This window comes from Phodopus roborovskii, unplaced genomic scaffold (assembly GCF_943737965.1).
Source record: "Phodopus roborovskii unplaced genomic scaffold, PHOROB, whole genome shotgun sequence".
Taxonomy (NCBI): domain Eukaryota; kingdom Metazoa; phylum Chordata; class Mammalia; order Rodentia; family Cricetidae; genus Phodopus; species Phodopus roborovskii.
Genome location: NW_026125059.1, coordinates 19,468,273 through 19,493,307, shown reverse-complemented (window position 1 = coordinate 19,493,307; position 25,035 = coordinate 19,468,273). Strand labels below are relative to the sequence as shown.

General features: G+C 43.4%; 1 protein-coding gene across 1 annotated transcript in view; it reads left to right on the top strand.

The window, feature by feature from the left end:
• The first annotated feature begins 1,124 nt into the window (after positions 1-1,124).
• The window catches only part of Dhx35 (DEAH-box helicase 35), a 58,887-nt gene continuing 34,976 nt past the window's right edge, over positions 1,125-25,035 (top strand). The window contains exons 1-6 of the mRNA XM_051187387.1: positions 1,125-1,248; positions 7,099-7,232; positions 11,373-11,465; positions 15,812-15,889; positions 21,829-21,933; positions 24,236-24,297. Coding sequence (XP_051043344.1) covers positions 1,209-1,248; positions 7,099-7,232; positions 11,373-11,465; positions 15,812-15,889; positions 21,829-21,933; positions 24,236-24,297 — 512 coding nt within the window. The 5' untranslated portion in view covers positions 1,125-1,208. The remainder of the gene's footprint in view (positions 1,249-7,098; positions 7,233-11,372; positions 11,466-15,811; positions 15,890-21,828; positions 21,934-24,235; positions 24,298-25,035) is intronic.

Genomic DNA, 25,035 nt, shown 5'->3' with positions numbered 1-25,035 from the left:
GATTGTGATCTAATAATTTGGCTACTCCCAATCTGTTCTTTTTAAACAGGAAGATTTCTGTGAAAGTCATAAGTGTCTACAATGCCTTGCATTGTTAGGTACTCTGTACTCATCTCATTTAATACTTCTTTTTTACAACTGAAATTAAATGTCGTCCAGGAGCCACGTGATGGCCAAGGTAAGGGTTCTCAATCAGGGCTACTTGCTTTCTCCAAATCTTTTCATAGTTTGCCATCTCCCTCAAGGAACAAAGCATAGCATTTTCTTTAGAGCTCCAAAAAACGTATAGATTCTAAAGCCACTTAATTTATGGCTCCCCTATAAACTATTTTCAGTTGAGCAATAATGAGCAATTTTTTGTTTTAAATGTACAATCTTTCCCAAGCTTGCTGCTGGGCCTGGGAATTCGGAAGCATCCTAAAACGCATGTTGTTAGGTTATGTCCCTGTAGACTGAGGATTGAGTGGGCAATTATAAATCACGAACAGTTGACCTGAAGGGAAGGAACACTAGGTGGATACCCTGGCCTGACTCATCTGATCTCTAGGATCATCTTCCAACCCAATAAGCTCCCCGGTTACCATTTACCGATAATTCTCTCAGGATCGGATGATGCCTCTATCATTTCAGTCTTACTTGCTGATAATAAGCATCATTCTACTGTTTATCTAGCGTGTATTCACTTACAGGTCATCCCAGCTCTACCCGCGCCTGGGAAACAGAAACTACAGTCCCTGGGAACACAGAAATAGTAACTGAGTCATCAGATGCAGGAGGCAGATACCATTATCTCTCCATATGAAACTACGGAGACTAAAAGATGCAGCTGCAATAGGGTGTAAACGTGAGCATCTTTCAGTTCACCAGGGAGGCACGGCCTCGGCGCATACTCTGCTACTGAGTGGCAGCCCCGGAACACTGTAGCGAATTCCTAGAGGTTAGTGTGAGCCCGGAGTATCCAGGGAATAGGAGCTAACGCCAGCGCCAATATGGCCGAGCTGCATCACGTGGGCCAAGGGGAGGGGCCCAAAGACCGTCCAAAAGAAGTCGCGGGTCACGTGGCACACAAGGGGCGGCGCCATGCGGGGGCGTGGCTTGACCTCTCAGCCGCCCAGGCTGAGGTTGCTCGCGGGCCACGCCCCTTGAGCTCCGAGGGACTCGCGTGCGTTTAGTGGGGCGGAGTCTTCTTCGTGACCTTTCACCCCAGCATGGCTGCGCCCTTGGGACCAGTGAAGTTCTGGAAACCCGGTAAGGCACGGAAGGAAACCTGGGTCGATTCGTCGACGTGACTTTGGGCTTGGGAACCTGCCAAGGGCCTGACCGGGGAGGGCTGGGCATCACCCGTCCGCGCGCGGGGATGCTGCAGCCCACGGTGGTCCGGAGGAAGTCAAGGCCTTCCAAACCTGGGCGGACAGTCCCGCGTGACCTTGTTCGAGTCCCTCAGCCTCCTTGGCACGTCTTGAGATACGGAGTCGCGAAGCGCCCACGTGTGTCTTGCTGCTGCCCTGGGGCCCCAGTGGGGCTCGACAGGCGGTGCAGCTCAAGGTCTTAGGAACTTGGGGTTGTGGAGTCAGTGTCCAGGTGGAGTCGGCCTCTGCCTTGCTGCAGTAGATCGAGGACGTTGAGCGATGCATTCAGCCGCTGTGAGCATTGGTCCCCTCACCTGTGATGTGGGCGGATACAAACACCTGTCCTGTGGGCGTGGAGTCAGGAGTCGGGCTTAATGGCTCATAAAAGGGAAACTGTGTTCCAGTGTTTCAGCCAAGGGCTTGCCCACTCTGAATGTTTACCACAAAGTGAACGCCCTCTTCTCTAATGGCTATCACCTCTTTTTGTCTTGCAGGCTAGTAAGTTACCATCACAGTATTATTTGTTTTCACATTTTCTTATTGGCCAGGTTTTTATTGAGTGATACATATCAGGCTATGCTCATGTAGGGTAATTCCTTTTGTCCATGCCTTTTATAAAACAAACCAAACAAACACCGGTTTCAGTCCTCACCCTTACATTTTCTTAAATGTTTTTCTTTTTCTCCTCCACCTGCACCACAGAAGGTCTGGATGTGTACATTATATTGTAATGAAAATGATTTGAGACGGAAAAGGCAATGGCACAGCTTTTAAAGGCTTGGGTGGGCCCCAGAATTCCGACCATGAGCCTAGTGTTAGAGAAATAAAACCAAGCAAGTGACACACTTAATTCTTTAAAAACAAAACAAAACACAAAACAAAACCTGAACTGGGCATGCTGGCCCATGACTAATCTTAGCTCTTGGCAGGCAGAGGCAGGAGGATGTCTGTGTTTGAGGCCAGTCTGGTATACATTCCAGGACAGCTAGAGCTACAAAGAGAGATTCTGTCTCAAAAAATCCCTTGGTGACACTTTCATGGTTCAGTGTTTCCAGGCATCAGTCAATTGTCCATCCCATTAAGTAATGAGCTACCATTTACTTGTTCAAGAGTTTATCATGTGGTACCAGGGTACCATTTTGGTTAAAGAACCTGGAATTACTCTTAGAGTCTGTCCCATTGTTTAGTCCTGTAGTCAGGAAGGCAGGTACACACGCCTGGGGCCCTGCTCTCAAGATGTGCTCTCACAATTGATTGTGAAGTTACGTGTCCTTTGGAACAGATTCTAAGCAAGGCAGAAGAGGGGTGTGATACAGAAGATAGGTTCAGGTGAGGGATTGCAGTGTCTTCCCAGCCTACCACTTATTAACTTGCTGACTTACAGAGTCACGTTACCTTATTGGTAATTTGTCATAAGAGGATTACTGTGAGAAAAAAACTCTTGACACTAGATACACAGCTATTATAATTGTGTAGAAGAATAGGAGAAGGGAAGACTGAGTGTGAAGAATTGACTGCGTCATGGAAATGGTGGTTTTGGAGTGAACTCTGAAGGATGAAGAAAGTTTGTTATGGTTTGTTTATGGTGAGGTAGGGAGTGGTTCTCCAGGCCATTGAAGGTAGGATTTGTATCTTAAGGATGTCCCTAAGTCCCCAATAATGGAGTACTGTGATGGTGTTAATTGTGGAGATGATGCTGGAAAGGTATAAGGTATCTCATTTTGAAGTGTCTTTGGCAAGTCAAAGAATTTGGGCTTCTGGTCCAGTGAGATGGCTCAGCAGGCAAAGGTGCATGCTGTGAGAGTCTGATGACACCAACTTGATCCCTATAACTCATACAAGGGTGGATGGAGAGAATTGACTGTACACATTTGTTCTTTGACCTTCATGCATGTGCCAAACCTTGGCATGCATGCCAATACATGTGTGTAGACACACACACACACATACACACATGTGCTAAACACTCCTCAAAATAAAGGAAGAAAGATAGAAAAAGAAAAAAAAAATATTGGGCTCATTGCTTTTAGCAGAGAATTTCCCAGGTTTCCTTTGGAATGTTTACTCTGGCAGTGTTATAGTGAAGACCATCACTCTCAGAGAGGTTGATACTGAAATCCAGGATGGATGTTGAACCTCAATTCTAACCTGGGAGCTGGCAGGAGGGGCCATTAGTCACTTTAGAGGTAAAGAGAAGAGAGCATGAAGACAGTAATAACCTCCTTGCATTATGGATAGGGCGATGGCCTAGGGTAAGTGGATCTAGGTGGGGTGACTGCCTAGTAAGCAGTTCTCAAATTTTGCTGTATTATTTGAATCTCTTGGAAAACAAAAATACAAAACAAGACAACAACAAAAAACAAACAAACAAAAACCCTTTGGTGTCCTTTTACTGTTGTTAAGAAATCAGGAACTTGCAAGCAGTATGTTTTAAACACATGGGGGGGGGGCTTCTATCATGCATCAAAGTTGGGGACCCATTGGCCCAAGTATACTATTTTTATTCACTGACATTTGAGTTGCTTGGTGGGTTCAGAGCCCTGAGCCAGTCACTTTAACTTATAGCATCTTATCAACTAGTAACATCTCTCTGATAAGTTGATAATTCTTACGGATGAACAAACTCTAGTTCAAGATACGAAATGGATTGTGGGAAAGGCAGGTCAGGGAGGTGGTTGAAGCTGAGTATAAGGCTAGATTGTGGAATCATGAGCATGCCCTGTAGGTCCAAAGTCACAGACTCAGATAACTACAGGCACTTTTAATAGACAAACTACATAAGGGGAGGTGTGTAATGGAATAATGTGTGATGGGATTAAAGGGTCTCTCATGTACAGGGAGATGTGAGCAGTGTAGATGTGTGCACTGGAACTTGCATACGTGGTACCATGATTGTTAGATGGGCACAGAGTTGCCAGTTTTGTTTTGTTTTTTAAAAGACATGGTCTTCCTCAGTTGCCCAGGCTATATTGAATTCTCTCTTAGCCTGAGCAGTCCATAACCCTGTGATCCTCATGCAGCTGCCTTCTGAGTACCTGGGGTTACAGACCCTTGCTAAGCTTGGTTCCCAAATGGGAAAAAAAGGTTGATGTTTTAAATGAATTATTTTCCTATGTGTATTAGTACATGCCTGCTATTCCAACACTTGGGAGGCTGAGGCAGGAGGATTGAACACCAAAAGCTAGCCTGTGCTGCATGGTGAGTTTCAGGCTATCCTGAGCTATACAGCAAGACTCCCATCTAACAAAACGAAACTGACAAGAAACATCTTCTCTCAAATCAGCAACAACAATAACCATTTAAAACGCTTCAGTGATGGAGACCTTAAACTACTATTTTTTGATCTCTAACTTAGAAGAGTGGTATACTAGCCTTGTGTGACGTGCCTGATGTTTTTCCAGAAAAGAATGTTCACTTTATTTGCCGGCACACGTGAATGGGTCAGAAGGGCTCTTCATTTTCCTTTACTCTCTCAGCAAGTATTTAATGGTTGCTGACCTTGTGCCTTGCAAAAACTTTATTGAGCTGCTTTGAGGATTTTTTTTTTTTAAATTGATTCATGGTAAGAATTGTGTTGTAGGGCAGGAGAGATGGCTCAGTGGTTTCGCTGTTCTCATAGAGTACTCAAGTTTAGTTCCCAGCATGCTGAGTGGCTCACAGCTGCCTATGACTTTAGCTCTAGGGGATCCAACAACCTCTTCTGGCTTCCTAGGGTGAAGGGATTCTGAGCTGGGTGCTGTTGTCAGCCTTGTTTTACAGATGGGGAAATGAAAGTGTTAATGGTTTGAGAAAATTGCAAAAAGGCTACTCCCTGAAGCATGCACACACTCCCAATTTAAAAACAGCCATAAACAGTGGGCTTTGTATAGATGGAAAGTAGCCTTGGGGTTCTTGTTTGGCTGAATGAAGTCTTTTGTAAGGAGAAGAAAAGGCCCTACGATATTGACAGCAGCTGTTCTTGTAAAAGTTCCTAACAGCTGTAGGTTAGGTTAGAGACCAGAGGGACCACCCCCAGGGGCTGTGAACCAGTGTGTGGGAGGTTGAATAGTGTTCAGATACTCCAGACATAATGGCATGGTTTAAATGTTTTCAGAAGAGGGGCATTCTGAACAAAAACAGGGCAGAAGAGGACACAGCATTCTCTGCCATAGTTTCCTTGTTTAAGAGCTCAGAAGTCAAGTTATAGCAATGCTAAGAGGAGGACCAAGAACCTGCTTCTCCAGCCCGGGCTTCCGTCCAGTCCCAGCTCCATCTTTTCTCTCACTGAAAGGAAGGATAGCTTTTTGGCAGAAGCAGGCAGCTGTACCCCACTTACATGCTCTTTGGTGGCTCTGTTCCTGGAAAAGCCTAGGGCAGGGCTGGAGACGAAGCTGCTGGAGTTCTGAAGATGACTCTGGGAGTCTGTAGACCCAGAGCTTCTTTCTGTTCAGATGGACTGTGAGGGGAGTTCCAGTCTTCATCTAACTGTCAGGGAACCCTTCAAAAGCGGAGAATTGAGCTGAGCGTGTTACCACATGCCTGTTATTCCTAAAACTTGGTGCTGATATAGGATTGGCAGTTCAAGGCTAGCCTGGGCTATGTCAGTAGACCCTGTCTTAAACCAAGATGTAAACATAAATAAAATGGAGTCAGTCACCTGGCTTAATCTCACCACAAAACAACCATATTACAGTGACTTTTTGGGTTCTGAGATCAGAAGACTTGGAAGTCGCTGTTTCGGCTGGTTGGTTATCTCTGAGATGCCCCAGTAGGGGCTGTGCAGGTGTCTGGATTTAGGATTTAGGAGGCTTTTCCTAATTCATGAGGCAGCATACTCTGTGGCTGAACAGCTCTGACTTTTAGAACTGCCTTCCTTATGTTGAGCTGAATTCTGAACTCTGCTGTCATTTCATTCATATCTTATTCACTTTAAAGGTTTTATTTTTATTTTATCTGTTTGAGTGTTTGCCTGCATGTATCTGTAGTGCCATCCACATGTCCAGCGCCTTTTGGCTTCTCATTGTGCATGTGCCTAGTTCTCATGGAGGGCGATAGGGCCTCTGGAACTGGAGTTAATGAGCAATTGGTTGTGAGTCACCTTGTATGTGCTGGGAACTGAACTGAGTCCCTGAGGGTCAGCCTGCACCCGTGCTGCCCAGGGCCGTGTCTTGTGCTTAGAGCAGTGTCCACCATGAAGCCTTTGCAGTCTGTCTTGTTCTTGGGTGCCTAGATAACTGGTGGTTAGCTGTGGACTGAGCTCTGGACCACCGGCAGCCTGTGGAGAAACCACCCCACAGCTAGAAGGTTCTGAACTTGTCAAGAGATGAGGTGGGGGGGGGGTAGCTGTGGCAGCCTGAACCCCTGGTTCCTGCTGTCTCTGAGTTGTCCTATCTGTCAGTACTACGCTTTGTCCTTGGCCTTGACACATTCCCACTAGATTTCTTTCACTTCTGTTCAGAATTTTTTAGGAGCCAGTTTTGGACAGCCAGCCAAGACTGCCTTCTCTTCCTGTTCTAGACTCTGCACTGAAGCATTCACAGGCAGTTCTTTTGTGTTTTGTGTTCTTACAGACAGCTCCCTAGGGTTTTTTTTTTTTTTTTTGTTTTGTTTTTTGTTTTTCTTTTTGGAACTTCAAAGTTTAATATTTCTTAGTAGTTTGAAATAAAAAGTATTGTTTCTTTTGTATATCTGCCTTTTATCCTTTTTTGTTTACTACATCAGAATCTGAAAAAAAAAAAAAAAAAAAAAAAAAAAACCATTTGTGCCACAGGTACAGAAGGGCCAGGCGTCAGTATCTCCGAAGAGAGACAAAGTGTCGCTGAGAACTCTGGGACAACCATCATTTACAATCCCTATGCTGCCCTTTCCATAGAGCAGCAGCGGCAGAAGCTGCCTGTGTTCAAGGTATGTTGTGTCTCTGGTCCCATCTCATGAACTTGTTCCTGGAGGAAGGGGACTGTCACTGAATGGTTCTATAAGAGTCAAAGTGAGCCAGAGGATCCTCCATCCCATTCTAGTGTGTGTCTGTGTGTGTGTGTGTGTATGTATGTATGTATGTATGTATGTGTGTATGTGCATGTGCACATATGTGTTTGTGTTTGAGGGGAGGGAGAGGGAGTGAGGGGGAGAGAACACGTACCCATTAAGGCTGGGAAGTCCTTAAGATTTTCTTTTAGATCTTGAATATTAGGAAATAGGAAATTGCTTTCAATTTTGAATAGTTTTAGATGCAGTGACACAGTGAACTTCTGTGAATCTAGAGCCAACATGTTAACATGTGGCCAAGTTTTGCTTTCTTTTAAAAGCCATATTTAGTATAGTTTTTGATAGTTTGGGAGTCTTCCTTTGGAAGAGGTCAGTTAGTAATGTAATCCTCAAGGAAACAGTGCTGGGATTCTGGTGAGGCTCTCACACTGAGCTTTATGAGCATACGTGACATGGTACATACTCAGCTCACAAGAGACCAGAGTGCCAACTTGAGTGCATTTAAACCTCCTTGTTTGTGGTGACCCATCGTGCACACTGTTGATTGCTCTGTTGGCAGTCAGGAAGTAGGCTCAGAGGTGAGCCACATGTTGTTGGTGAACACTGCTTCCAGCCTCTGATGGGGATGCTGAGGTTTGAACTTTGCCTGCTTCAGGTGGTGTCTCTGGAATGGCTTGTGTGGTCATGGTCAGCAGCATGGATTCCTGTCTTTCTACTTAACAGAGCTGGGTGGAAGATGGCAAGGCTTATTTATTTTTGGTTTGTTTGTTTTGTTTTGTTTCTTTTTTATGCTGAGGATTTAATCTAAGATGTGTTGGGCAAGTCCCAACTCCTGACCTTTGTTGTATCCCCACCTCTTTTATTTTTTATTTTGAGACAGGGTCCTGCTAAATAGCCTAGGCTGGCCTTGAACTCACTCTGGAATCCAGGCTGGCTTTGAACTTGTGATCCTCTTGCCTCAGGCTCCTGAGTTGCTGGGATGACAGGTGTGTGCCACCAGCCCTACTAAGACAGTGTGTTCTTAGACTTGGGTTCCTTTCACTTAGACACTGCTGGTAATTCCCTCCCGCTGATGCGTTCATCCTCCACATATGTGTGTTCATCCTCCACATACGTGTGAAACAGCAGCCTTCCTAATCTAGCTAAGTTGCCCCTGTTGGTTGGTATTTTAGGTGAGAGTAAACATTTTAGTCTCTCTGATAGTGTCTGAGCTTTCCCTCAGGTGACTGCCATTATTGGTTGTATGTGACTGGGGCATATGGTGGGGTTCTCAGGACGTGAGGTGACATGCTTACCATTGCTTCCTCACCACTGAAGGGCACCATTTTTGAACCTCTATAAAAAGTCCAGATTCTGGGGCTGGAGAGATGGCTCAGCCTTAAAGGCTAGGCTCACAACCAAAAATATAAAAAGAGTCCAGGTTTTGGAGTAGACATCAGGGTCCTACCCCATTTTACCATGTGCTGGGTGACCTTACTTCACCATTGTATGCTTTCATTTCCTTATCTGTGCTATGTGTTAATAGCACCTGCCTTGTAGGATTGCTCTAAGGCCTGGACCAGGTCACCTGTGCAGTGTTTATAAGGTACCTGACCCAAAGTAACTACCCAAGTATAAGGAAGTAGGTTTTTACTGAGTATTTAAATGTTGACCTTTCTTGACTGCTCATCATTTCTGTCATATAAATGAAATGAAACCTAAATAAAAACAAGATGAATCTGTTGAGAAATAGTAGAACTAAGTATACATTACTGATAAAAAGCAAAGCAGAGCCTAAGTGCTGTGGACTCTTGTGAGATGTTAAAGATAGCTCTAGAAGGTGAGAAGGACAGTGTTGCTCCCTCAGCTTCTATTCAGATCAAATGTAAGAGTAGCTTTATGAAGTTCGTGGTGGAGACAGGCCGAGTGTGGGGATATCCTGGCCATGATCCCAGCATTGCCCTAGCCACAGTGGACAGTTGACTGAAGCAGCCACCAGTCATCTCCCCAGCCTATTTCCACGGCAGCCTCCCCTTGCTTTCCCACTATAGCCATCATTCTCTCTGAGGTGTGGGCACTGCTGTGAAAGATGTCTTATGCCTGCCAGCTCCCTGTTTGAAGTTCATGGCTGTCTTCATTGGCATTCCCAGGTTTACTAAGCCTGGTAACAGTACTTCCCTGGCTCTCCCTGTCTCCATACCAGCCATCTTCTTGTACTGTCTGTCTATGGTAGGCTAAAACACATGAAGCTAGAGTCAATGCCTTTTTTTCCTATCTGGATAATCCTGTGTGCTGCTGTTTGATTTTTTTCTACAAGTGCAGCACCCTCCTGTGCCTTCTAGGCTGAGTCCAGTTTCTAGCTTTGCAATCCAGGGCCAATGGCCTCCCAAGTTTTGGGATTACAGGTGTGCCATCACACCTGGATGCATGGGGTCTTCCTAGGTTCTGTCTTCTTCCTTCCTTCCTTCCTTCCTTCCTTCCTTCCTTCCTTCCTTCCTTCTTCCCTCCCTCCCACCCTCCCTCCCTCCTCCCCCCCCCTTTTCTTTGATTTTTTTTTTTTTTCAGATGTGGTTTCTCTGTAGCTTTGGCTGTCCTGGAACTTGTTCTGTAAACCAAGCTGGCCTCAAACTCAGAGATCTACCAACCTCTGCCTCCGTAGTACTGGGATTAAAGGTGTCAGCCACTACATGGAGCTTTCTTTTCTTTCTTCTTTTTTAATAATTACAATTTATTTGTTTATTTATTTATTGTGTGTGTACACATGTGTGCAGGTTCCTGGGTTCTACCTGGCTCTACTGTTTAGAAACCTTCATGGTAGAGCTAGGAGTCTTCCGTTTTAAGAAATGTTCCCAGAAGACTTTCCCATTAAGGCCTGAGGACTGCATATCTACATCTGTGTATAACTAATTCAGATGCCCCGAATAACCAGGACCTTGGTTGCTGGATAGAGCTGTCAGCATCCCTCCTCTCTGCCCACCAAACACCTCAGCAGTGTGGCAACAGATGAGCTGAAGCCTGATCAGAGAGGGAGCCCTAGGCAGGTATCCTTCCAAACGAGGCACAGTAGAGAACCTCTGAAATCAATCATGAGTTCAGAAATGCCTTCTGACACTAAACAAATAGGACACTAGGGTTTTCTGGGGGCTTTTTAGTGGTCACTCCCATCCCCACTGAGTGGTCTCAGGAGGCTCAGTTACCTGTGGATGTTTTATTGTGAACTTTGGTTTTAATATTTTTCCATGCTAATAAATAAGATCAAATTTTTAATAAGGTAATGCTAAGTGTTGTTCTTTACATCCCTTTTCTTACCCTTTTACCCTCCTTACCATCACTGTTATTTCCTTTCTTTAAAATACTAGTAAGTACTAGGGTCCTAGGAGATACTCAGTGGGAAAAAGCATGAGGACTTGAGTTCGGATGCCATCCCCACTAGTCTGTTCCTTCTTTCTTAGTATATCTTGTAGGCATTTGCTCTTCTAAACAACCATTATTGAGAGTGTTTCATAACTGATTTAATCACACACCTGTTGTGATGAACATTTAGGCTGTTGAAGTTTTGGCTATAATAGACAATTTTGGAATAAGTATGGTTTATATACTTTTTTGGTGTGTTTTTGAGACAGGGTCTCATGTAGCCTCGCTTGGCTTTGAACTTGTGATGTAGCTGAAAATGACCTCAAAATCCTAATCCTCCTGTCTCTACTTTGTAAGTATTGGGATTATAGGATTGAAAAACCATGCTTGTTTTTTTTTTTTAATACTTGGTGTGTGTGTGTGTGTGTGTGTGTATAATATGCTTGCAGTATTGTGCATGTTAATATGCCTACAATATTACGTCTTAGAGGTGACAGTCTTTAATTGGAGAGTTGAGAATGTTAACATACTCTTCAAGGGTTTGTACATACCTTGGCTCAGGCTGACACCAGTGGCCCTTGAGAGTTGGAACCACATTTTAAATAGTCCTTTTTGAAAATTCACCTTTATCTGGAAACAGTTTATTTTACAGAGCTTAAGTATGTTTGCTTGGGTCTCCTGAGACAGAGCACGTTTGCTTACAGTGTCTTTTTACTTTCCTCCCAGCTTAGGAACCACATTTTGTACTTGGTGGAAAACTATCAGACCGTGGTGATTGTTGGAGAAACAGGATGTGGGAAGAGCACCCAGATTCCGCAGGTGAGTACACATTAATATTCTTCCACGCAGATTTGAGCTGGGAGGACGTGGTAACTTGGGGATGCTCTTTCCTGTCATTCCACGATCAAGGTCTCCTCCCAAGAAACACTCTTCTCAGATGTTTTTTTGTTAAACTGAACTTATGGTTTTTTATTAATAGTAAAGTTACAAATAGTAAAGTCCCAAAATTGTAAGAGTGGCCCTTCTCTGAAAGGAACAGTGGGGACTCATTCAGAAATGTGCACTATGTAGCTCTGTCCTCGGTGAATCACAGTTGAATACTGCAATAGTAGTAAGTAAACTTGGCCATTATCACACGTCACTGTGGAAGGAACTTGTCTTATTGGGAAAATGTCTACTGTGAGGTCAGAAAGGGCTTTGACTTGACAGGTGAAGAATGACAGCAGAATGACAGTTGAGTGACCAGGATCTAAGAGTCTATGCAGGCTTTTCTTCCCCCTTACTGAAGTATAAAATACACACTAGAAAGTGAGTGTATCCTGATTTTCACAAGGGGTAATCTTTGTTGCTAGCACTCAGTTCAAGACACACACAGCAGAACTCCAGAAGCCTTCTGTGGCCCCTTTAGTTTATACTTGCTACTCACACACAGGCTAAAGGGTGACTCCATTCCAGCTTTTATCACCATTCATTACTAATTATGTTATTATAATGTATTTAGCATATTACATTCTATAAAAAACGTAAGCGAATACTATAAATATGTACACATTTTTGCTTTTTTGAGACAGGGTCTCTGTAGTCCTGGCTGTCCAAGATCTAGCTATGTAGACCATGCTGGCTTTAAAATTACAGAGATCTTTCTGTGATGGTGGATGTCCTTCTGTATGCTGTGAATATATGTTTCACTTATTGGTTTATGAATAAAGTTGTTTTGGCCAATGGACAGGCAGGATGTAGCCAGGTAGGAAGTATAGGCGGCCTACCAGACTAGGAGAATTGGGAGGTGAGGAACACAGAATGAGTCTTCAGGCACACACCATGTAGCTTCTGAGGAAGCAAGAGCCTGGGCATCATGGGTAAGCCGAGACTACTTGGAGATACATAGATTAATAGAAATGGGTTAATAGAGAGCTCGCTAATAAGAAGCCTGAGCCATCAACCAAACAGTTTAATATAAGCCTCTGTGTGTTCATTTGGGACTAAACTGCTGAGGGACTAGGCAGGACAGAACCTGTACATTTCTACCTCTGCCTCCACTTGAAATTAAATCTAAATTGCATGGTATATTGAGATAATAGCTTCATGGACAGGTTATTTTCATGGAAACCACGTGTTATTCATGTAGCATGGCTGTTGAGAGGCACCTTGTGTGTGTCTGAGTGTATTCGGATAGTAGAGTTTCATGAAAACCACGTGTAACTCAGGTAGCATGGCTGCGGAGAGACAGTGTCTGTATGCATTCGGATTGTAGAGTTTCAGACTGTGTTCAGGGCTTTGATTTGCTGGGCTTGAGCTCCAGTCCTTGGGGTTTCTATCTGTTTCCTCAGACAAGTTCTTGACCTCTATTCCATTATCTGAATGTTGTTGCTGCTGCTGCTGTCTTCCTTGCCGTTAGTCATGTGGGGATATACATAAGGCACTCATGGAACTTGAGCCGTGCCCTTGTAATTCTGCCTGTATTTGTGTTGGTTGGAGTGGTTGGCAATATTTTGTGCTATGTGACTACTATGAGACATGGCAGTTTTTTATAGTGATTGCATTATGTACACCACTTTGTTCCTCGCTGTCACTTTTAAGCTTGATTTTTAACCAGTTTTAGACTCAGAGTGAAGTCATAAAAGCTAACATAGTTCCTTCTGCTCCCGTGTTACTTGCAGCACAGTCACAGGCAGCAGGCATTAGCAGTGGCCAGCGGGTGCTAAACTGTAGGTTGTGTTTAAATCCCCATCTGTTCCCCACTGGTTTCTTGTTCAGGGTCTGGCACTGTGTTCAGCTGCTGTTCATCTCTTGTGTTGTGTCCTTGGCTAGTGGTAGGTCTTCACTTCCCTCTTGTGTCCGTCACACTTTCATAGAGTATTTCTCATTTGTGTATTAGAATGGCTCTCAGTGTGGGCTTCTTCTGTTAGAAGAAGCGTGTACATGTTTTGCAAGAATACAACATAAATGGTGGTGTGCATCGCACTAAAACTTTGTGATCTATCTTGTCAGTGGTTCTCGGTTAAGGTGCCAGGAGTCACCTGTAAAGCTATGTTCTGTCCCTTCTCAGTTGATAAATATCTTGGGAAGAAGAATGTTAGCGGCAAAGCTCCTTCTCTTTAAACTTGGACCTTCTGATTCTAATATCCCCTGTAGGCCCTGTCTGCAGCCTGACAAGTCCCTCTTTCTCTACCTCTATTAGAGGGAATCTACTTTGAGAAGCACTGTTCGTCCCTCTCCTATTTACATATTTGATTACTTACATGTAGTTGTATGATTCATGTATAGCTGTGTTTTCACAGTGTGACATCCAGTACCATGTTTGTTTTGCTGCTTAAATTGTTGCTGTCTGACTGTGAGAAGCTCTTTTGCTTCTACCTTCCGTCTAAGTTTTCATTCTTTTTTGACCAGTACTGAACCTCCTGGATCCACAAGATGTGGCTTATCTTCATCTTCTGTGGTCTCTGTATGAGCTTTGTTTCCTTTTACTGGAGAAGTTAAGATCTCCCTGCTATTATGCTTATTGCTGCTGAGGTGATGTTGCTGCATCTCAGCAGGATGACTTTGGATATGAACTCTCCCGCAGCCCTCCAGAAGCAGCACCTGTCTCCCTGTATGTATCACTCTGAGTCAAGATCAATCACCAGCGGCTTGTTTATGTGTCCGTTAGATTCCAGTATACATATAACATAGTTGTAGAATTGCTACCTCCTTTCTCCATCTGGATTTTACCAACTGAATCACATTTCTGAGGGTAGTTTCTGTTCAACCTTTTGGCATCTCTATCATCACTCAGCCTCTGAGAGTACTATACTCTATCATCACTCAGCTTGGTCATCGAGGGTACCACTCTCCATCATCACTTAGTCTGGCCAGTAAGGGTTTTACTCTACATCATTACTTGGCTTGGTCAGTGAGGGAACCACTCTACATCATCACTCAGCCTGTTCATTGAGGGTACCACTCTGCATCCTCACTCAGTCTGTTCAGTAAGGGTAACATTCTTCATCATCACTTGACCTGGTCATTGAGGGTTCTACTCTCCATTGTCATTTAGCCTGGTCATTGAGGGTACCAGCTATGCTCCACCTGTGTTTCTGGTTTTGCATTATCATTTGTACAGAGAGTCATCTGTTAGTGTTTTTTTCCTTTTTTCCTCCAGGTCTTGACTGGTTCTGGCTGTTGAGTTTTGAAGAGTGCATGGAACACAGCGGGTTCTGTGTCAGCTCTTATACCGTCTTTATCCCTGTCTCCCCTCTTCAACTGCCCCTTTGATTTCTTTGCTACCTAACCCCTACAGTCTTTTTTTTTTTTTTTAATTTCTATATTATCTTTCTTTTTTCTTTTAAACTTTTTGGTTTTTGTTTCTTTTCTTGAGACAGGAATCTCTGTGTAGTCCTGGCTGTCCTAGAACTTGCTCTATGGACCAGGCTGGCCTCAGACTCACAGATCTGCCTGTCTCTGACTCCTGAGTGCTGAGATTAAAAGCATGCACCACCACACCTGGCTATTATCTTTATTTTATTTTTTTAGACCAATGAGAACTAACATGAAATTCCAATTTTAATCTTTTCTATTACAGAAGTAGTATGTCCACTCTTTTATAAAAAGAAAATTAAGTCTGATAACCAGTTGTCCATGCTGAGTTTTAATTGATTAAAATCAAATACATATGCAGAAAACATATATTTAATCAAGTTGTATTTACTGATATATGCCAATGGTATATATTTATGTATAGTTGTGAACAATTGTTTTTATTTAGCTTGACTAAGATGTGCTGTATGGTTAATATTTGATGTTTAGCTGTTTTTGTGTACTGTAGATTCTCTTTCATGTGGATTGAGCACTGGTCTCATGACTGGATAGTTTCTTTTCCTTGGCGAAGCTATATATAATGCATAGACACTCTAGGACCAGGGAGTCTTCATGTTGAATCTGACTCTTGGTCCTTCCATTAGCTTGGGTGTGAATGGGATTTCCTAACATTAACAAGTCTGAGCTCTGTCCAGCTTTAGTGTGAATGGGATTCCTAATATAAACAAGCCTGAGCTCTGTCATCTGTCACATTGCAATGTGACCTTTCTTGATTAGTTTGCACAGTGCAGGGTCACCTGGAGGGAGGGTTGTCTGGGAGAGCAGTGTCGGATATGAATCCATCTGGTTCTCCTTGGTTCTCCTTGCAGTACCTGGCAGAAGCTGGCTGGACAGCCGAAGGGCGAGTGGTTGGAGTGACCCAGCCTCGAAGAGTGGCCGCTGTGACAGTGAGTGTCTCTTTGTATTATGACTATGCCTGCTCCTTCTGTTTCCCTGATCACTTTCTTCCTGAAAAAATACAAACGAGTAGAAGTTACTCCTTAAGAATTTAGCTTCAGAAGAGCTTTTTGATTGGAAATTTCACAGAATTGATACCTGTATGTTATGAACTGTTTAGTAATGAAGTGTTTAGAGAGTAAAAATAAATGTATTTGTTTAAAGCCCAAATCAGCTAGCAGAAGCATTGGGAAAGCTTGCAAGTGTCACTCCGTGTTTCTGTCCCAAGATGAGAAGTGCTTGGGTAAGCAGCTGCAGGATGGATAGCAACACTTTTATAAGGGTGGGGTCATGACCATGCTTACATGTATTAACTATAACAAAAGAGAAAACTAAAATAGTAAAATGGGGCAGTTTTGAACTCTAGATAAACGTTTTTTTCATCACAAGAGAATTTATTAAGCTTGAAAACAGAAAAAAAAAATGACAAAAAACCTTCATAATGTTTTCCTTTTGAGGCAGGGTCTCTTGAAGCTGACAGTAGCCTGGAACTTTAAGCAATCCTTCTTCCTAAGTATCTTGAACACAGAGGAGGTGAATCTCTATGAGTTTAGGGTCAGCCTGGTGTATATTGCTAGTTCCAGACCACCTAAGGATACATAGTGACACCTTATATCAAAAAACAAAAAACCAACCTGTAACAAAACAAGCAAGTGTGAAATGCTGTACAAGGTCTACTTTTCAAATGTTTTTTATGAAGAGATGGATGGACTCCTTCCCTTCCCTCCCTTCATTGATGCACAGCACCATGATTTTCATTTTAAGACTTATTTTTGTTTGGTTTTTTGGGACAGGGTTTCTCACTTGCTTTGGAGCCTGTCCTGGAACTAGCTCTATAGACAGGCTGGCCTTGAATCACAGAGATCCACCTCCCTCTGCCTCTTGTGTGCTGAGATTAAAGGCATGTGTAAAACTTATATTTTAAAAATTATTCCTATTGTCTTATGTTTATGGATGCTTTTACATTTGTTAGTTTACCTGTGTCCATACAGTGCTCATGAAGTCTAGAAGAGAGCATCAGATTCCTCGGGACTAGACTTTGTGAGCCACGGCATGGGTGCTGGGAATTGAACCCAGGTCCTCTGACTGAGCAGCCAGTTCTCTTGACCATTGAGCCATCTTTAAAGCCCCACTTTTAGCAATTTTCTAAGAAACATGTTTGGGAATATTTGAATGTGGTCTTAATGTAAAGTTCTATGTTCCTCCCCTCGCCCCCTCCGTTTCTCTCCTAGAGATAGGGTCCAGGACCTGCTAGGCAAGTACTCTATCACTGAGCTACATGTCTAGTCCCAGTATGAAATTCTTGTTTCACTCTTTAGTTTCCTGGAAATTGCAGACTTTGCTCCTTTGTCTTTTGGTACTGAGGTCCAGTAAGGTGCCCTCCCCCACTTTTTTGGCTACTTTGTCTACTTGAATGGGTTCCTTTTCAACACCTTATAGATTGTTTTCCCCCAGGTGTGGATAAACGCTCAGCTCTCTATGTTCTATTATGGTATACTGTTGTGTTCTAGTTGTTTTATTTCTATTCTAAGCACACTGTGTAAGTGTCTCCTTTGTCTGTTTGGAGTATTGATCAGTGTCCCCAGAGTCGTGTGCTTACTAAGGACTCCCTGTAATCCTACAGTGTTGGTAGTTTGTGTCTCAGTGCTGCTGGTTGAACACAGAGCCTGGTGCTGTGGGCTAGTGCTGCATTGGATCAGGCTCCCACCCCAGTCTGTTGCCATTTTAGTCATGCTTATTCCATTTGATTCCTTTTCATCTGTACCTATATCTTTTGAGTCTTTCTAGTATAAATGCAAATGTTTAGAAGGTGAGATTATGCATTATGTTACAAACACTAAAAACAGGTAATACCATAAACATAAAAAACATTCAGAGAAATAGCATGTTTTTATTAGTTTAATCTACATGTCAGACACATTTGTATACAGTTTCCTCCCTGAATTTTGGCTGCCTTCCACTGAAGGCCTATGCACACAACAGTGATTTTCTGTTATTTCCTGTGGAGAAAGAATCACATCTGAGTCTTTTTTCTTTATAGCATGCTGACCACATGTACCTTTAGAGTGTGTGTGTGTGTGTGTGTGTGTGTGTGTGTGTGTGTGTGTGTGTGTGTGTGTGTAGCCCTGACTGTCTTAGAACTCACTCTGTACACCAGGCTGGCTTCAAACTCATAAAGATCTGCCTGTCTCTGCCACCAGAGTACTGGGATTAAAGGTGTGTGCCACCATACCTGGGGCCATACTGACTATGTTTACACTTATTTTTGATGCTAGAAAATTTCTTTGGCTTGTAGCTTGTTATCAATAGCATGACATAAACTTCTGGGATCACTATTAATTTGGGAAACCTTTCATCTTTGCTATGTCCACTGTGGGGTGGGTCTAGATCACCTCTGAAGTCTGGTTTCTGCCTGTGTACCTTCTCCATGACTTCCTTTTGATTTTACTTAACAATAGCTTCCTGTGGCTGAATGCTGTCTGTGTCCCTGTCCTCTGACCACACTTGCCATTTAGTCTTTGTTATCTTTTGAGACAGGGTCTTTATGTAACTCGGGCTGGCCTTAATGTTCATGGTCTGCCTGCCTCTGCCTCCCAAGTCCTGGGATTATAAGGTGGAGGAGAGAATGAAAGTGGAGAGAGAGAATTTAAGAAAGAGAATATAATGTTTGGAATCTGCAATTAGGTAACTTTTTATGTCACACTGAAAGATAACTCAGCTAAAACTTGGAGCAATTTTCTCTGTGTGTGGTTTGAAGTTCCAGCTCTTAATCAGTTTGCATTTTAGTTCCATGTTTGTAGCTATAGATAACATCCTATGCAACTGCAAACTCTCTCTTGATAGAACAAAGAACGCTTAAATTAACCATGAGTGACGATAAACTGCCATGTTTAAAATGGCCCATCTCAGAGATGTGCTGTGTGCACAGACTGAGCCCAAGAACAGACTGCAGAAGTTGTGCTGGATCTCTGGGAGAGGCAATTAGTAAGGAGGGTCACTGGCCTCAAGAGTCCAAGTTTAAACTCCAGACCAGGCCCTCTTCCACCCAAGACCGCAGCCATGGAACCCCGTGTGTTTGCAGACATGAGAGTGTCCTGCTGTGTTTTACCTGCTGTGCTGCATGAGAACTCAGGTCCAGCTTGCCATGTAGCAGTCCTTCAGTGATTGGGATCTGTTTAATTTGATGGAGTTGTGGAAAACATAATGTAAAAACAGTAGAGGAAATAATCTATTAAAACTCCAATAGAGGGTTGTGGAGATGGCTCAGCAGCATGGCACTTGTTGCCAAGGAGTTTGATTCCCACACGGTGGAAGCTGAGAACTGTCTCCCACAAGTCATCCACTGACCCCCACAGGCACACACACACAGGCACCCACACATCTGTATAAATAATAGATAAATAAGAAAACAAACTTGCAAATAAATAAAGCTAATAGACTACAACCCTGTGTGATTATAAATGGTGAAATAAAAAAAGTTTGAGAATAAATCTTATGTACATAGCTAATGTATCTATGTATTTATTTGAAGATGAGGACTTGTGCCCATAGCCCAGTCTGCATAGAACTGGCACACCTTCTGCGTCAGCCTCCTGGTGTTGGTATTATAGATGTATGCCATTATACTTAGTTAAAACATTAAGAAAAAATGTGTTATTTTTTTATTGTGTGTATTTGTGAGTGCATGTATGGCTGCTGGTGCCCAAGGAGGTCAGAGGCTTTTGTTCCCTTAGAGCTAGAATTAGAGGCAGTTGTGAATCACTGAACATTGGTGTTGGGAACTACACATGGGTCCTCTGCAAGAACAGTACATGCTCTTAACCACTGAGCCATCTCTCCAGCCCAAACACACATGCACACATGCATGCCACACCTTTAAAAATGTATATTTATACAAATAGTGAAATAGCAAGAACAGAAGAGTTTGACTTTACTTCTAAACCCACAAAATGACTGTTTTATGAAGAAGTTGGTTCATTTGTTCTCGTTCTTCCCAGTCTGTTTTCCCTGCAGGCTTCCAGCGTCTCTACAGTTTCTCTGTACCTTTTCTGAGATGTGGATAATTAGCTCAGAACAACCATGATAACTAAGCCTCCTGGGAAACGCACCCTCCAGAGGCAGAGCCAAGCAGGGTGCATCTCTGGTTTCATAAGATGTTTTAAAGATTAGGTGGTATGGACCAGCTGCTTGATGATTGATTTTGAGTGGATCTTGTCAGATCTGTAATTTCCAGTCACTGGGCGGGGCTGTTTCTGATCTTGTCAGTTTCTTTTGCACATTGGTGGCAGGGACAGCTGAGTGCAGGGAGTCTCTGTACTCCTGAGTGTAGGCTGCCTCAAGGACCATTCTTAGAGTAGCTACATTCCATACTCAGACTAGTGACTATGAGGTTTGGGACTGCCAGACCTGGAAGGAGGGTGGCACACACCTGCTTTCTCTGGCTGGGTGTGTGAGGCTTTGGAACCTATGGCTTAGCTTTGTCCTTTTCAGTCATGTAGCTTAGATAGCAAATGTGAAACTCTGTTTGAAAATGGTCTTTTTGAGATAGTTAGGGATCTGACTAGATGGATTTTTTTTTTTTAACTTCCCTACGTGTGTGTGTATTCATTTGTGCATAGGCCCACATGTATGTCTATGTGAGTGTAGAGGCTAGAAGACAACCCCCAGGTGCCATTCCTCAGGTACCACCTTGTCTTTTGGAGACAGAGTCTATCCTTGGCCTTGAGCTCACTGGATGTCAGCTTGGCTGGCCATTGAGCCTTAGGAATCCATCTGCCTCCCATGATGGAGTCATAATACTCACTCCAGGCTCTGTATGTGGGTGATGGGATTGAACTCAGGTCCTTATGCTTGCAAGGAAAGCACTGGGCCAGCTCCTCAGCCTCCCCCTCCCCCGCCCCCTTTGAGATAGTCTTGCTGTTCCTAGGCTGACTTTGAATTTTTTATTCTCTTGCCTGTTTCCCAAAGGCTGGGGTTACCGACACATGCTGTAGCCCTTCCTTACTGTCCTTTAGTTTGTGGCGTATCCAGGGTAGTCCTCATACTGCATTGTTTTGTTTTCTCCTTTACTCTGTTATGGTCATGTGGATCCTTCATTAGTCTTTTCAGACAGTAGCTTGTCCATTCTCAAAACCGAGGTCTTGTCTTCATTGTTGCTGAAGTGGATGAAGATTGTGTTAGGCATCTGGCCTTTGGAACATGCTTGCCTCCAAAGATGAACTTGGCTCCTTTCTGTGTTCAGTCATCTTGGTCCCCTGCTGCCATGCTCCCCTTCCCCCATCTCAGACTCTGTACAAGTGTGCCACTGCCAAGCTAATAACTCTTTAGCTTTGGATCTGTGGTTTAGATCCATTGAATTTTACATGTAGTTTCTTTGGTTTTCTTTTTCTTTTTGCTCTGGTGCTGGTCATTGAACCCAGGGGTCTTGCACACTGATAGGTAAACGCGCCACCTCTGAACTACACCCATAGCTGTTTCCTCAAAATGAAAAGTCATTATGTGCTTTTTCTTTTCTTTTGTATGCTTTCTGCCTTGTTTTGGTTTTGAAACAGGGTCTCACTCTGTACCTCTGACTGGCCTCAGACTGCTGTGTAGATCAGGCTGGGTGCAGACTCACAGAGGTGCACCTGCCTTCACCTCCCAGTGCTGGGATTAAATGCTTGGGCTACCACATCCCGGTCCTTGTATGTTGTTTTAAGTTGTCTCAAGACCATGACAGAATGGAGAGCTGTTTCAGTTGATCAGTCAGTATTCATTGCTCGCTAATGACCTGTCCCTTTTCTTCTCATTGTTCACAGGCTATTTAATATGACCTTTACATTTTCTGTAGTATGTGCTCTGTGCAGTAATTACTGTGTCTCTATTTTCAGCATGATCTTTCTTCTCAAAGGTTGCAGGGAGAGTAGCTGATGAAAGGGGTGCAGTGCTGGGCCACGAGGTGGGCTACTGCATCCGCTTTGATGACTGCACCGACCCACTGGCGACAAGAATTAAGGTGAAGTGCTTACAGTGACTTCCAGTGTGAATGAGGGAGAGGACAATGTAACATGGGGAATTAAAGCGTGTGGTGGCCAGGGCAGCAAGGTCCCTTGAACATTGGTCTTCTGTGAAGACCAGAGCAGTTTGAAAGAATCCTTGAATCTTAGCCCAGAAAAGAACACAGAAGTAAGATTTATCCCTGGTCTACAGCTGACAAGGCTGAGGTTTGGGAGGTCAGTGGCTCATCACTTATGTGTCTGCTGGTGACAGTCTCAGGATGCAGAGTGCCCTTTCTTAAGCATGGTGGCTTTTCCTACTGACTCTCATGCTGAGAAATAAAACTGTACAGACCAGGGTAAGCTGGTCTGAGCTGGCACAAACTGGTATAGTGTAGAATTCACAGTGCTTGGCTAGCTAGAACCATCTAATGTAATGAATTCTATCTCAGTGGTAAGACATAGTAGCTAATAATAAAGTAATTGTAAGTAATTCTCATAGTGGTAATTGGTGATAATCATTCCAACAAGAACTGCTCACCACTGTGCTAGAACTAATGTAGTATAGTCCAGTAGCTCTGACAAAATGAAGCTAGGTCCTGAACAACTGTTCAGATGAGTCATTTGTTAGAAAATGGATCTTGATTCTTTAGGGTTTCTATTGCTGTGAAAACACACCACAACCAGAAGCAACTAGGAGAGGAATGGGTTTATTTCAGTTTACAGCTTTAGTGCACCATCCAGGGAAATCAGGGTAAGAGCAAGGCAGGGACTGAAGCAAAGGCCGTGAGGAGTGCTGCTTACTTGCAATTGGAATTTTCTTTGGGCCACCAACCAGCTCTCAAGTAAAGACATGGAGACATATTAATTATGATTGCTTGGCTTTAGCTTAGGCTTGTCCCACTAGGTCTTATAACTTAATTTAACCTGTGCTATTCATCTACTTTTTGCCTTGGGACTTTTTACCTTTCTTTCTATATGTTCTACTTTTCTGCTTCCTCTCTTCTGTGTGTCTGGGCCCTGGTGTCTCCCTCTCTCTTTTCCTTTTTTCCCCACCCTAATTTCCTCCTCCTCTTTACTCTCGCTGCCCAGAAGTCCTACCAATACCTCATCCCTTGCTATTGATCATTTGGCTTTTTATTAGATCAGTCAGTTGCCTTAGGCAGGGAAAATAGAACAACAACACATCTTTACACACTTAAACAAATGCTGCACATCTTTGCATAGTTACACAAATATTTCACAACATTTACTCCTCCTGGCATGTCAGCCTGCTTTTTCACACACCCAGGATGATCTGTCCAGGGGTGGTAGTCCTCCCCATCGACCTTCAATCAAGAAAATGCCCATGGACTTCCCTAGTGACCAGCCTGGTGAGGGAATTTTCTCAGTGGAGGTTCCGCTTCTTACATGACTCTAGCGTGTGCCAGGCTGACATAAAACTAGCCAGCACAGACTTTGTTTTCCAAATTCTTGATTACTTTGTTGTTAGGTAAAAGGAATGTGTTTATGTTTAAATTTCAATTATGTGTAAACCAGTTAACAGTGGGTGGGTGTTGTAGTCATGTGACTGTTTTTGGGTTCATGTGAAGCTCTGTCTGCTAAGACTGTCATTGGTAGAACTTTCCACTTCTGTGTATGTGGGGTGGGATGGGGTGGGGTGGGGGTGACTGCTGGAACCAGAACCAAGCAAACTTGTTAGAAACACATCCCACTCTTAAAGTGAGATGAGACTGCAGGCTTTGATTTGGCTTGAGAGTAATGACATCCACTTGTTACTGCTCATTTCTGAAGCATTTTATTAGTGTTCACTAATCCTACTTAGTTTTCACTGTAACTAGGTAAAATCGTTATATTACTTCATTTGACAAGCGAGGAATGAGGCTCAGAGATGGTAAGAACTTGGCCTGGGTATTTACAGCAGGTAGAAGTAAAACCTGGCTTTGAACCTCAACAGGGTAGCTCCCGAGCCCATGCTCTTAACTGCGGCTGTTAGTGGAGACTGAGGTTGAGAACATGCTGAGGAGTTAGTCCAGACTCAGTGCATTCACATAGTAAATAATGGTAAGTGGGAGACTCACTGTTGATTATACAGGGATTGCTGTTGGTGCCAATTAACATTAGCAACTAGGCCAGATAACACAGAGATAGTGCTGAAAGCAAACAGTTCTATTGATGGGTGAATAAAGCTGTGAATAAAGCTCCTGGGATGTTGTTCTTACTTTGCTGCCTGGATTGTTCTTGCATGCGAACAGAGAGTATATTTGAATTTGAATCATCAGTGTAAATAAATTTCTCTATCTTTGTATTTTTACTTTTTAGTTCCTGACAGATGGAATGCTGGTCAGGGAGATGATGGTTGATCCATTGTTAACAAAATATAGGTAAAGGTGGTTTCCTGTGATAACTTCCTAACATTTCCAAAGCTCACTTGTGCACTGGAAAGCAGTGGGGTTAGCAACTGATTTGGGTCTGCTCAGCTGCCCTCAATGTCCTCTTTCCTGATGGTGGCTCTTTCTACCCTTGGTAGTTTTTCAAAATTTTGATAGTGGTGCCTCTTACAGGCAGCAACAGTGAGTACATAATGCAGACAAGCAAAAACATGAACAAGTCTGTCTGCTGGCTTGTCCCTGATTATCTTGCCTGTGACCTACTCCAGCAATTGGAGTAACTACAGAACCACAGCCCAGTAGAGAAGCGACTAGCCAGTTGCTGGGGATGGAACTTGGGACCTACACACGTTAGGCAAGTGTCCTCTTCTGCCTTCTGGACAGTGCTCTGCTGTGTGCAGTACATGAAGTCCAGCTGAGGGCCTAGCCTTTTCTTCCTCTTTGTGTATCTTTGGCCATCACTGGGAGCACTAGTATTGCTCTGTAGCTTTGGTATTTGAGAGACCATGTCCTCTTCAGTTGGGAGTTCAAAGTGGGTGGTGAAGCTGTTTGTAAATAAGATTGTTTGTAACTAAGATTGTTGAAACCATGTTTCTAGTCTAGGAATGACTTCATTGGCAAAGAATGACTTGGGTTTTCACTTGATTTGATATTATATGACTGCTAAGTACCCAGAGGTCTCTTTGGTGGCTGGGGTGGGATTTTTATGGGGTTCCAATGTTCACTGAGTCT